This window comes from Hippocampus zosterae, chromosome 4 (genome assembly GCF_025434085.1).
Source record: "Hippocampus zosterae strain Florida chromosome 4, ASM2543408v3, whole genome shotgun sequence".
NCBI classification, from domain to species: domain Eukaryota; kingdom Metazoa; phylum Chordata; class Actinopteri; order Syngnathiformes; family Syngnathidae; genus Hippocampus; species Hippocampus zosterae.
Window position 1 is genome coordinate 28,550,459 of NC_067454.1, and position 12,623 is coordinate 28,563,081.

The following is a 12,623-nucleotide window of genomic DNA, read 5'->3' on the forward strand; positions in this document are numbered from 1 at the left end:
CAGGGAGAGTGCCTCTGGATTGGCAGACCGGGGTGGTAGTCCCTCTTTTTAAAAAGGGGGACCGGAGGGTGTGTTCCAACTACAGAGGGATCACACTCCTCAGCCTCCCTGGAAAGGTCTATTCAGGGGTGCTGGAGAGGAGGGTCCGTCAGGAAGTCGAGCCTCAGATTGAGGAGGAGCAGTGTGGTTTTCGTCCCGGCCGTGGAACAGTGGACCAGCTCTACACCCTTAGCAGGGTCCTTGAGGGTATGTGGGAATTCGCCCAACCAGTCTACATGTGTTTTGTGGACTTGGAGAAGGCGTTTGACCGTGTCCCTCGGAGAGTTCTGTGGGGGGTGCTTCGTGGGTATGGGGTACCGAACTCCCTGATACGGGCTGTTCGGTCACTATACCACCGATGTCAGAGTTTGGTTCGCATTGCCGGCAGTAAGTCGGAATCGTTTCCAGTGGGGGTAGTACTCCGCCAAGGCTGCCCTTTGTCGCCGATTCTGTTCATAACCTTTATGGACAGAATTTCTAGGCGCAGCCGAAGCATTGAGGGGGTCCGTTTTGGGGGCCTCAGTATTACATCCCTGCTTTTTGCAGATGATGTGGTGCTGTTGGCTCCTTCAAACGGGGCTCTCCAACTCTCACTGGAGCGTTTCGCAGCCGAGTGTGAAGCGGTTGGGATGAAAATCAGCACCTCCAAATCTGAAACCATGGTCCTCAGTCGGAAAAGGGTGGAGTGCCCCCTCCGGGTCGGGGGGGAGATCTTGCCCCAAGTGGAGGAGTTTAAGTATCTTGGGGTCTTGTTCACGAGTGAGGGCAGGAGGGAGCGAGAGATCGACAGGCGAATCGGTGCAGCGTCTGCTGTGATGCGGACGTTGTATCGGTCTGTCGTGGTGAAGAAGGAGCTGAGCCAAAGGGCGAAGCTCTCAATTTACCGGTCGATCTACGTCCCAACCCTCACCTATGGTCACGAGCTATGGGTCATGACCGAAAGAACGAGATCCCGGATACAAGCGGCTGAAATGAGTTTTCTCCGCAGGGTGTCCGGGCTCTCCCTTAGAGATAAGGTGAGAAGCTCAGTCATCCGGGAGGGGCTCATAGTCGAGCCGCTTCTCCTCCACATCGAGAAGAGCGAGATGAGGTGGCTTGGGCATCTGATTCGGATGCCTCCTGAGCGCCTCCCCGGTGAGGTGTTCCGGTCATGTCCCACCGGGAGGAGACCCCGAGGAAGACCCAGGACACGCTGGAGAGACTATGTCACCCAGCTTGCCTGGGAACGACTCGGGATCCCCCGGGGAGAGCTGGAAGAAGTAGCTAGGGAGAGAGAAGTCTGGGCTTCCCTGCTAAAGCTGTTGCCCCCGCGACCCGGCCCCGGATAAGCGGTAGATAATGGATGGATGGATGGATGGATGGATATGTGGCTTCCAACATAGTTTTGAGTCTATTACTAATCCGAGAAACTTGGTTTCATACGCTTTTTCCATCTCACTTGAGTTTACCATAATTTTAGCTTGGTGTTTGATTGGTCTTGTGCCAAAAACAATTCACTTCGATTTTTTCAGGTTAAGTTACAATTTATTTCTGTCGAACCAGTTTTTTAATTTGTTTATTTAGTTTTCTATGGTTGTCAGGAGCTGTTTCAGATTTATTCCAGAACAGTAGAAAGTTGTATCATCAGCAAATAGGACACATTTAAATTGTTTTGAGACCTTGCAGATATCATTTATATATAAGATGAATAGTTTTGGACCAAGCACTGACCCCTGAGGAACTCCGTGAGTGATTTTCAGTTGATTCGTTTTTTTATTGTTGAGCTGCACATACTGATATGTTTTCAAAATAACTTTTTGTCCATTTATAAGCTATACCTCTAATGCCATATCTTTCTAGTTTTTTCAATAATATACTGTGATCTATTGTGTCAAAAGCTTTTTTTTAGATCTAGGAAAACCCCGACAGTAAATTCTTTGTTGTCTATATTAGTGGCTATTGCTTCCACAAATTCCATAACTGCCATTTGGTGGTCCGTTTTTCCCTGAAGCCATATTGATTCTCACTTAACAGCGCATGCTTTTGTATAAAGCTATCAAGTCTACGAGAAAATAGTTTTTCTAATATTTTTGAAAATTGTGGTAGTAGTGATATTGGTCTATAATTTGTAAACAGATGTCTTTCTCCACTTTTATAGATTGGAATAACTTTAGCAATTTTCATTTTTGATGGAAAGATACCAGCTTTGAATGACAGGTTGCATATGTGCGTGAAAGGTTGCACTACATATTCGATAATCTGCTTTATTATTGTCATATCAATATTAAAGCAATCAGTTGACTTTTTATTTTTAAAAGTTTTTTAATAATATTTGATACTTCTTGTTTTACAGCAGTAAGGAACATCGTGGAAGAGTTTTTTTCTACGTATCTATCTATTTCAGACAAGTTTGTTGGATCAGGAATTTGTTTTGCTAGGTTACTGCCAATGCTGACAAAATACTCATTAAATTCAGTTGCTATTTCTGCAGTTTTTTCCAAAATAGTATTTTTGCCTTTGATAAAATACTCTGGAAATCCATTTTTTTCCGGACTATTTCTGATTACTTGATTAAGTATTTTCCATATTTCTTGTGTGTTACTTTTATTCTGCTCTAATAGTGCATGATAATGATCTCTTTTACTGGTTATTATATTTACTAGTTTATGTTTATAGGTCTTGTTTTTTTCTGCTTCTTCAGTTCTCAATTTTAAAAACAATTTATATAAATTGTTTTTCTTTTTACATGCGTTTTCTATGCCTTTCGTTATCCATGGCTTACTTAGGTCTTTATACTTTTTGGAGACTTTAGTTAATGGAAAATGTTTATCATATAAGGAGATTATGGTAGACTGAAATACTTCAAACGCTGTATTTGGGTCTTCGTTTGAGTAGACCTCGGTCCAGTTTTGTTTTTCTAGGTCTTGCTTAAAGGCATCGATGGAGCGTTGGGTTCTTATTACTGTTATGTGAGTTGTTGACTTAGCTCTTCTATCAAAATAATTATGAAAAGCTGCAAAGACAGGTAGGTGGTCACTTATGTCATTAATGAGAAGTACACTTTCCATTTTATGATCAATCTTATTTATAAATATGTTATCTATTAATATGGCCGTGTCAACTATTACTCTGCTAGGTTTCAGGATTACTGGGAAAACGCTGTTGCTGTACATAGTATTTATGAAGTCAGTTGTTTTTTTGTGTCCATTTGGGTTTAATTTGGGCTTACTCGCCAGCATTCTCAAAACATCAGTATGAAAACATATACAGTGGTACGTCTACTTACGAACGTCTCTTCATATGAAATGTTCAAGTTATCTCAATAGTATTAAGTATATAAGTAGAGGTACCACTGCACTGCACACATACAACTCAAGACTAAATATTGCACTAAAAAAAGAAATGTTCTGATCACAATGTAAAATTAATGGCGCCACAAACAATTTTTTGACAACCGCAGTACATATTATGTCAAATGTATCAAATGGAAACGTGCATCCTTAAGACACAGGGAGAGAAACCATCACAGCTGTGTCTTAACAAATGAAATGAAACATTGTGCACTAGTAAAGTCACCACATTAATCAACTAGGAAGCATTTCATCTGTTTAAAGCATACCGTTGCAGCTCTGCATTCTTGTTCAACTCATCTGCAATCTTGATGAGCTGTTCCACAACTTCTTTGATTTGTGGCTCCTGTTGTTCATTTGATTGTCCACCTAAATCCTCAGAGGTAACATGTCGACTGGGGTCTTCTGTATTGATTCGCTCAATCACATACCTGCCATTAACAAAAAAAAAATGCATCGAAAGATTCTTAATCAATGGAACATGTTGAGCATAGAAATAGTTCACACAGTTATAAGAAACCCAGAATTGCATTGCTCCACCAAAAATCTCTCTCAAAAATTCTTTATACTGTGTGTGTGTGTGTATGTACAGTATATACACACCGTATTTTCTGCACAAAAAGACGCACTGAATTATACGTACTATTACGTACCTTCAGTGAATGGCTATTTTGTAATTTTCTTTTCATATATTAGACGCTTCCCACTAAAAGGCGCAATCTACAATGTGTCCACTAGATAGTTCTACGCTCCTTCCATTCAAATCGAGAGGTGTCCGTTAAACTTCAGAGGCGTTCATGACCGCCTCTGAAAAATGTAAATTAACTATGACTGTACTTAAATGAAACTACGAAAATTGAAAATAATGCATCAAAACAGAAAATCAAGCGAGGAAATCACAAAATAAATTCTATACCCCCCCACCCCCCTACAGAATTTATTTTGTGATTTTCTCACTTGATTTTCTTCGTGGTTTCATTGAGGTAAGAATTAATTTACGTTTTTCGGAGGCGGCCGAGAACGCCTCTCGAGTGGAACGGAAGAAAGCACGGAGACGGACAAAGACATAAAGTACCTGTACTTGCTGAGATTGTGAAAACCATTAACAAAGTATGCGTTTAAAAAAATAATAAAACCACAACCACAGCTCTCATTGTTTTCAACAAAGTCAAGTGTGTCTTTGTCCGTCTCCTTCCCTTCTTTTCTTCTGGTCAACTCGAGAGGCGTTCATGACCGCCTCCGAATAACCCATTGGCATTTCCTTTATCGTAGTTCCAAGAGTACGATCAGATAAGATAAGAAAACCTTTAATAGTTTCACAATGGAGAAATTCCCACTTCACAGCAGTAAAGTTATGAGAGGAAGAAGTAGAAGAACAAAATAAATAGGAGCTGCAAGCCAAACTTATTTAATAAAGCAGCGACACAGTTCACTGAACCAACGGCAAGTTATAACATTGGAAGCATGTCTCCAGGAAGGAGCCATCTTGGAGTCGACATATTACCGTAATGACCATACAAAAGACGCACCGGATTTTAAGGCGCTCAGTGAGCTTTTAAGAAAATGGAAGACTTTTTGGTGTGCCCTACAGTGCAGAAAATACCGTATATATATATATATATATATATATATATATATATATATATATATATATATATATATATATATATATATAAGTAACATTAAAAAAGTAATATAGAGTATATATAAAACAACATCAAAAATTTAATATACAGTAGAGTCTGTCCACTCCATGTTCAGTGGAATCGCGAAAGTCGCTTTAAGTAAGAATTGTAAAATGTACTTGAATAAAAACAATTTGTTGGCGCGGAGAAATTGAGTGCTTTAAAAAAGTCACAAAAAATACTTTATGCAAGAAATAAATAAATAAATAAATAAATAAATAAAAATAAAAAAGTATCATAAAAACGCCTCAGTGGTCTGTTTTGCCTCCATGCACTTTTGGTGGCCCAAAGGCTCTGCAAGACCACTTCTACATTTGAACAGCCACTTGTCAAAGTGTCAAATTGTCAAGCCCAGAGAGATGTGACACTATCCAGACTGGGTCTTGTCAAATATATCATGTCCTGGGGTTGCCAGCACCTCCTGGCTGAAAACACATGTGACCGAATGCCAGAATTAAACGTTTGTATGAGTGGGTTAGTGAAAATTCATTCCCTACTTTTAGTAAAAAAAAAAAAACATTTATGATGGTAAGACTTTTATTTTGACCGCAAATGTTATGACTTTGTGTTTTTATAATTACCTGAATGCAGTTAGAATTGAGGAGGATTTATTCTCTGTTATTGATGTATCTGACCTGATTTTATCATTGGCACGAGGGGCACTTTTCATGTGAAAATGCTGAAAGAACATACCTGTATTTTCACGACTATAAGACGCACATAAAAGTCTTAAATTTTCTCCAAAACGGAATGGGGTGCCTGATAATGCAAGTCGCCTTGTGTATGCACAAAGTTCCAAAATCTGTGAATGTTGCTGTGTGACTTCAATGACAGGGCCGCTTGGCAGACTGATGTTGTGCCGATATGTAGCTTGTTTGAAGGAAAGGCGGCCATCAAAGTGGGAAGGGTGGGCGTGAAAGAGGCTGCTACAGGCATGCCCCCAGTAGGAACCGGTGCATGCATTGCACAAAACAACATCCCAAAAATCGCACCTATGAAGCGCAGTTTAAACTGTAAGCTCTCAGTTACACAGAGGACTATGGGATCGAGCAGCCGCCAGAGAATTCAAGATCAACTAATCCTTTTGTTTTATGAAACACCGCCATCTATCCGTCTGGGCAAGGATGACTGTGGCGCAGCAACATCCAGCGGATAATGAGGAAAAGCTGGCCATTTTCCTCTCCTGCTGCAGTAAAAAATGTAATATTCTGCATTACATTATATTAAAAAGCTTTCTTGGAGATTTGATTCCTTTATTCTGCCACTCTGCTTCGACTGTTCCACCAACTGCTCTCTCAAACAATCCCCACGTTCCTATTCGGGTTGTGGCAAGTGATAATGGACAAGTAAACTTTGCATTTTGGAATACAACAAAAAGATTGACATCAAACACATCTAACCCAACTAAATCACCAGCATGGTTGAGGTGCTGCTCACTTTCGACATCCCGGTGAACCACATTGTAGAGAAGAAGGGGACAAGCACAGTAGTGATACGCGCGTGAAGTCGGCTTTTACTGTTGTGATTGGTTGCAACGGTAATGGACAGAAACGACCAAAGTGAAGTTGTGAGCGGCGTGGGACCGATGGCAAACACAGCTTCAATAAGACTGGGAGGTAGCGCTGGGAGAGTTACGCCACAATTTGTGAATGGATTGTGGATGCTTGGGTTTTTAACGGCTCGGCTTGCACAAAAGCCAGCGTCATTTCTGAGGAGCGAAGCGGGAAAAAAAATTACTATGACAATGACGCGAGGGAACTAGGTGTGTTTGATGGTGAACTTGTCCAGCTGTTCATTTCGGATACAAAAGATTAGGACTTTGATGTGTTTGATAATGAGGGTTGATCAAAAAAAATAACCTCAGTACATCGTTAAATATTTCAATAAAGTACAACCAACGGGCGGCCCGGTAGTCCAGTGGTTAGCACGTCAAGCGGCTCGGAAGATGAATGAATGAGTACAACCAAATTCATTATGTTACACATACATGAACAAAAAGCACCTATGCACTACTAGTACAGTGATAATTTTACAGTTTACCACCAGCGAGTCCCAGGGACTCGCGGATCAGAAAAGTATAAGTCCCATTATGCATTTAGAGAGTCCCAAATTTCAAATTCTGAAATGATCTACTTATTCAATTATGTATGATAATAACACAAACCATAACATATCCATACAATTATAAACAAATGCTGCAAAAATTTAAATAATTCAGTAGCAGGCCTGAGGATTTCGGAAATTCACAGTAACCGTTTATCGGCTCCATCTGATTAACCAATGGGAAACCATCCATCCATCCATCCATCTTCTACCGCTTATCCGGGGCCGGGTCGCGGGGGCAACAGCTTTAGCAGGGAAGCCCAGACTTCCCTCTCCCTAGCTACTTCTTCCAGCTCTCCCCGGGGGATCCCGAGGCGTTCCCAGGCCAGCTGGGTGACATAGTCTCTCCAGTGTGTCCTGAGTCTTCCTCGGGGTCTCCTCCCAGTGGGACATCCCCAGAACACCTCACCAGGGAGGCGCTCAGGAGGCATCCGAATCAGATGCCCAAGCCACCTCATCTGGCTCCTCTCGATGTGGAGGAGAAGCGGCTCGACTCTGAGCCCCTCCCGGATGACTGAGCTTCTCACCTTCTCTCTAAGGGAGAGCCCGGACACCCTGCGGAGAAAACTCATTTCGGCCGCTTGTATCCGGGATCTCGTTCTTTCGGTCACGACCCATAGCTCGTGACCATAGATGAGGGTTGGAACGTAGATCGACCGGTAAATTGAGAGCTTCGCCCTTTGGCTCAGCTCTTTCTTCACCACGACAGACCGATACAACGTCCGCATCACGGCAGACGCTGCACCGATCCGCCTGTCGATCTCTCGCTCCCTCCTGCCCTCACTCGTGAATAAGACCCCAAAATACCTAAACTCCTCCACCTGGGGCAAGATCTCCCCCCCGACCCGGAGGGGGCACTCTACACTTTTCCGACTGAGGACCATGGTTTCAGATTTGGAGGTGCTGATTTTCATCCCAACCGCTTCACACTCGGCTGCGAAACGCTCCAGTAAGAGTTGGAGAGCCCTGTTTGAAGGAGCCAACAGCACCACATCATCTGCAAAAAGCAGGGATGCAATACTGAGGCCACCAAAACGGACCCCCTCAACGCTTCGGCTGCACCTAGAGATTCTGTCCATGAAGGTTATGAACAGAATCGGTGACAAAGGGCAGCCTTGGCGGAGTCCCACCCTCACTGGAAACGATTCCGACTTACTGCCGGCAATGCAAACCAAACTCTGACATCGGTGGTATAGTGACCGAACAGCCCGTATCAGGGGGTTCGGTACTCCATACCCACGAAGCACCCCCCACAGAACTCCCCGAGGGACACGGTCAAACGCCTTCTCCAAGTCCACAAAACACATGTAGACTGGTTGGGCGAATTCCCACATACCCTCGAGAACCCTGCTAAGGGTGTAGAGCTGGTCCACTGTTCCACGGCCGGGACGAAAACCACACTGCTCCTCCTCAATCTGAGGCTCGACTTCCTGACGGACCCTCCTCTCCAGCACCCCTGAATAGACCTTTCCAGGGAGGCTGAGAAGTGTGATCCCTCTGTAGTTGGAACACACCTTCCGGTCCCCCTTTTTAAAAAGAGGGACTACCACCCCGGTCTGCCAATCCAGAGGCACTCTCCCCGTTGACCACGCGATGTTGCAGAGGCGTGTCAACCAGGACAGCCCCACAACATCCAGAACCTTGAGGAACTCCGGGCGGATCTCATCCACCCCTGGGGCCTTGCCACCGAGGAGCTTTTTAACCACATCGGTGACTTCAACCACAGAGATAGGAGAGCCCACCTCAGAGTCCCCAGGCTCTGCTTCCTCCAAGGAAGGCGTGTTGGTGGAGTTGAGGAGGTCTTCGAAGTACTCCGCCCACCGGTTCACAACGTCCCGAGTCGAAGTCAGCAGCGCCCCATCTCCACTGTACACAGTGTTAGTGGTGCACTGCTTCCCCCTCCTGAGACGTCGGATGGTGGACCAGAATTTCCTCGAAGCCGTCCGGAAGTCGGCTTCCATGGCCTCACCGAACTCTTCCCATCCTCGGGTTTTTGCCTCGGCGACCACCAAAGCTGTGTTCCGCTTGGCCAGTCGATACCCGTCAGCTGCCTCCGGGGTCCCACAGGCCATAAGGGCTCGATAGGACTCCTTCTTCAGCTTGACGGCATCCCTTACTGCTGGTGTCCACCAGCGAGTACGAGGGTTGCCGCCACGACAGGCACCAACCACCTTACGGCCACAACTCAGATTGGCCGCCTCAACAATAGAGGCACGGAACATGGTCCACTCTGGCTCAATGTCCCCCGTCTCCCCCGGAACATGGGAAAAGCTCTGTCGGAGGTGGGAGTTGAAACTCCTTCTGACAGGGGATTCCGCCAGACGCTCCCAACAAACCCTCACAATACGTTTGGGTCTGCCAGGACGGACCGGCATCTTCCCCCACCATTGGAGCCTACTCACCACCAGGTGGTGATCAGTTGACAGCTCCGCCCCTCTCTTCACCCGAGTGTCCAGAACATGCGGCCGCAAATCCGATGACACGACCAATGGGAAACCACTGGAACTAATTTTGTATTCCGTAAACGTTCATCATGGAAACCCATTTTTCTATTTTGACTGATATTCATAATCAAGAATTCTGAAACTCAAAAGCATAATGTTTCAAGGGTAAATGTTTGAAAACTATGCATTAACAATGAACATTCCATCAGTAGCTGTGTACTGTAGGTTTATTCAATAAAATAAATGGATCAAAATATGTTGTACTCATATGGCATCATGAATAAAACACCACAAAATCAGAGTATTTTTTCCAATCTCACACTGCAAAGATTAATTTACTTGTAATCATTAATACAGGTAAGTATCGATGTGACTTGACATCCTCTTCCTAAAACAATGCATGTGTAATCTACTACCAATTTGACAAAAGAATCTAACACACATCATCATTAGTTCTACCAACAGTTAATATGAGCATTACTACACCTTGTGACGAATGTTTTATTCCTAAAGTTACCATGCTACAAAACAGTAAATTATAGAATAACCGATATTATTTCATAATATTCTTCATAGCGATTAGCCTATACAGTGATCCATCGCTATTTCGCGGTTCGTTTATCGCGGTTCCAGTGCATCGCGGCTTTTTCAAACACATTCATCAAAAAATGTGTTTTTTTTGGGGGGAAGTCCGCAAACGGTCCGCGAAGAGCAGCGCAAGTCAGCAAAACAACAGTGAGTCACATAGAGCAACATATACAGCACATGTGGGGTGAGGTGGAGCTGAGAAGATGCAGCAAAGCCATGTTGATTGTCTGTGCATCTTCTTTCTGTCTTATCACGTGGGTTATGCTTTGCAAAACCCAAAAACACACATTATTTGGAACTGTGCGTCCTTCGGGAAAATTGTGCGTCAAGGACGCGGGACGCAGAGGTAAGATGGCTGCTACTACACAATATATCAGAAAATATATTGTGATTGCAATAATGGTGCGTGCAATATGCGTATTGAAAAAAACTCAAGTGTGTGCTTTTATCCGACTTTGACCAATCAGACCCAACCTGTGTATCGACATCCAAAAGGTGAACAGTATCTGGGAACGTCTATGAACACAAAATCACTTATTTTTTTTTATTTAGTTATTACAATTATTGAGAATACATTGAGCCTGCTTATTTTGCCACATGAATAAAAATGTAATTTCTTAAGGTACAGTATATCTTAAATATTCAACACCCACATCACGTTTTTCCAATATCGTGTCAGCGCTAAATAAAATTAAAAAGAATCATACTGCATGAGACAACAGAGAAAAATCAAACCAACATGAAAGACAAATTCCATTAAAAGTCATTTTGATTGGACTTACCCTCTGAGGACTATTGCTCCTTGCTCGAGGATGTGATCATCAATGACATCTGTTAAAGATGAAAGACACTAGATTAGCCTTCATTCCCATTACACTCCCCTCCAAAATTATTGAACATTTGGGCTTGACATCGTATGGTAAATATGAATCTCGTGTGCACTGTTTACCATCCCTCCATTTTCTGATCCGCTTATCCTCACAAGGGTCGCGGGGCGCTGTTTTACGGCAGTACGCGTAGGACACCCTGAACTGGTTGCCAGCCAATTGCAGGGCACATATATATGAACAACCATACACGCTCATAGCAATGGGACAGTTTGGAGTTTTCCATTGAAATGTGGGAGGAAACCGGAGTACCCGCACAGGAAGGCCGAAGCCGCAATCGAACCCTGCACCTCTGCACCGTGAGGCCGACATGCTAACCAGTCGACCACTGTGCCGCGCCCACTATATACCAGTATGAGAAAAGTACCACGGTACCTCGCCGTCAGAAATGAAACAAAAAACAGTTATTTTTTCCTATGTATCACTATTAAAAAACAACAACAACAAAAATCAACTCTGTGCCCAGGGGTGGAGCTGCATGTTGGTAACTATTCAGACTGACCTCAATACTGCAAGTGTTAATAACATTAAGCCACACACACACAACCCGAAATAATCTTTCGTTATGGTGAATTATTGGATACTTTTAGTGAGCATTAATCACTTTTCACACCGTAGCATGCATCGACATGGCCAAGAACTCATTATAATTAGAGCTATAATTATATTTTGTCACACAAAAGCTGCTTTAACAGCTTTTTTTATGAAATCAAAACAGAGCAATATAACATTATAAAGTGCACATCTAAGGTACAGTAGTACTCAGCCTATAGTGGATTTAAACCATGGTTGCATACTTCGTTTTTCTCAAGTTTGCTTTCAACACAGGAGTCTGTTTCCCTATGTTTGTTGAAGAATAACGAGACATCCGACACCAGTGTTCATTATGTGCCGCTGTATTGGAAACTGCCGGCCGTACAAGCACACGCACTTCCCCCGTGCTGCAGGGGCAAACCATTCTGAAAGGGGAGGGGGGGTTTCACTCCCCCTAACACAGTCAGGCTATGTTGATTGTGTTGGTCCTTCTTGCGCGGAAGTCTCTCTACGGTTTTGTGTATACCTCATTTCAAATGACTACACTTGGTTCGATGACAACACTGGAGACGTTTTACTTTCGCTAAGTCGCTACCACTGTAGCGCACTGTCACTCTCAGACGAACACAGAGAAGCTCCACCCGCTCTATTTATATGGACACGGAACGCTGTAACCTTCCACACAAAATAGTTCCAAACAAGTAACAATCGCGTCAGTGGCATACATCGTATACCTGTATGATACAGAGAGAAAGAAGAACAGATAACTTTGGTCTTGTCAGTGGAGCAATTTGGCAACTATTTAATGGTAAACTTTCCATTCATAAACTCTTTAAGTATCCGTTTTCGGTGTCTCGCGCTGCCGTGGCTGGCAAAACAGACATGGGTGTGGACTTCTGCAGCGCGTTTGTTGTTTTGTTTCTGGTGTATTTATAGAGCAACGTAACATCCGCTTGTGATGTGTGCCGCGTTAATCTCGCGAGAAAAAATTTAATCCCGTTAAAATTCATTTAA

The 12,623-nt window shown here is 43.5% G+C and overlaps 1 protein-coding gene across 1 annotated transcript in view; it reads right to left on the reverse strand.

Annotated features, from left to right (window-relative positions):
- The window catches only part of zgc:153993 (uncharacterized protein LOC767645 homolog), a 32,541-nt gene that overhangs the window by 18,234 nt on the left and 1,684 nt on the right, over nt 1-12,623 (reverse strand). The window contains exons 2-3 of the mRNA XM_052064039.1: nt 10,971-11,019; nt 3,638-3,799 (exon numbers count right to left, since the gene is read on the reverse strand). Of these exons, the coding sequence (XP_051919999.1) occupies nt 3,638-3,799; nt 10,971-11,019 (211 nt within the window). The remainder of the gene's footprint in view (nt 1-3,637; nt 3,800-10,970; nt 11,020-12,623) is intronic.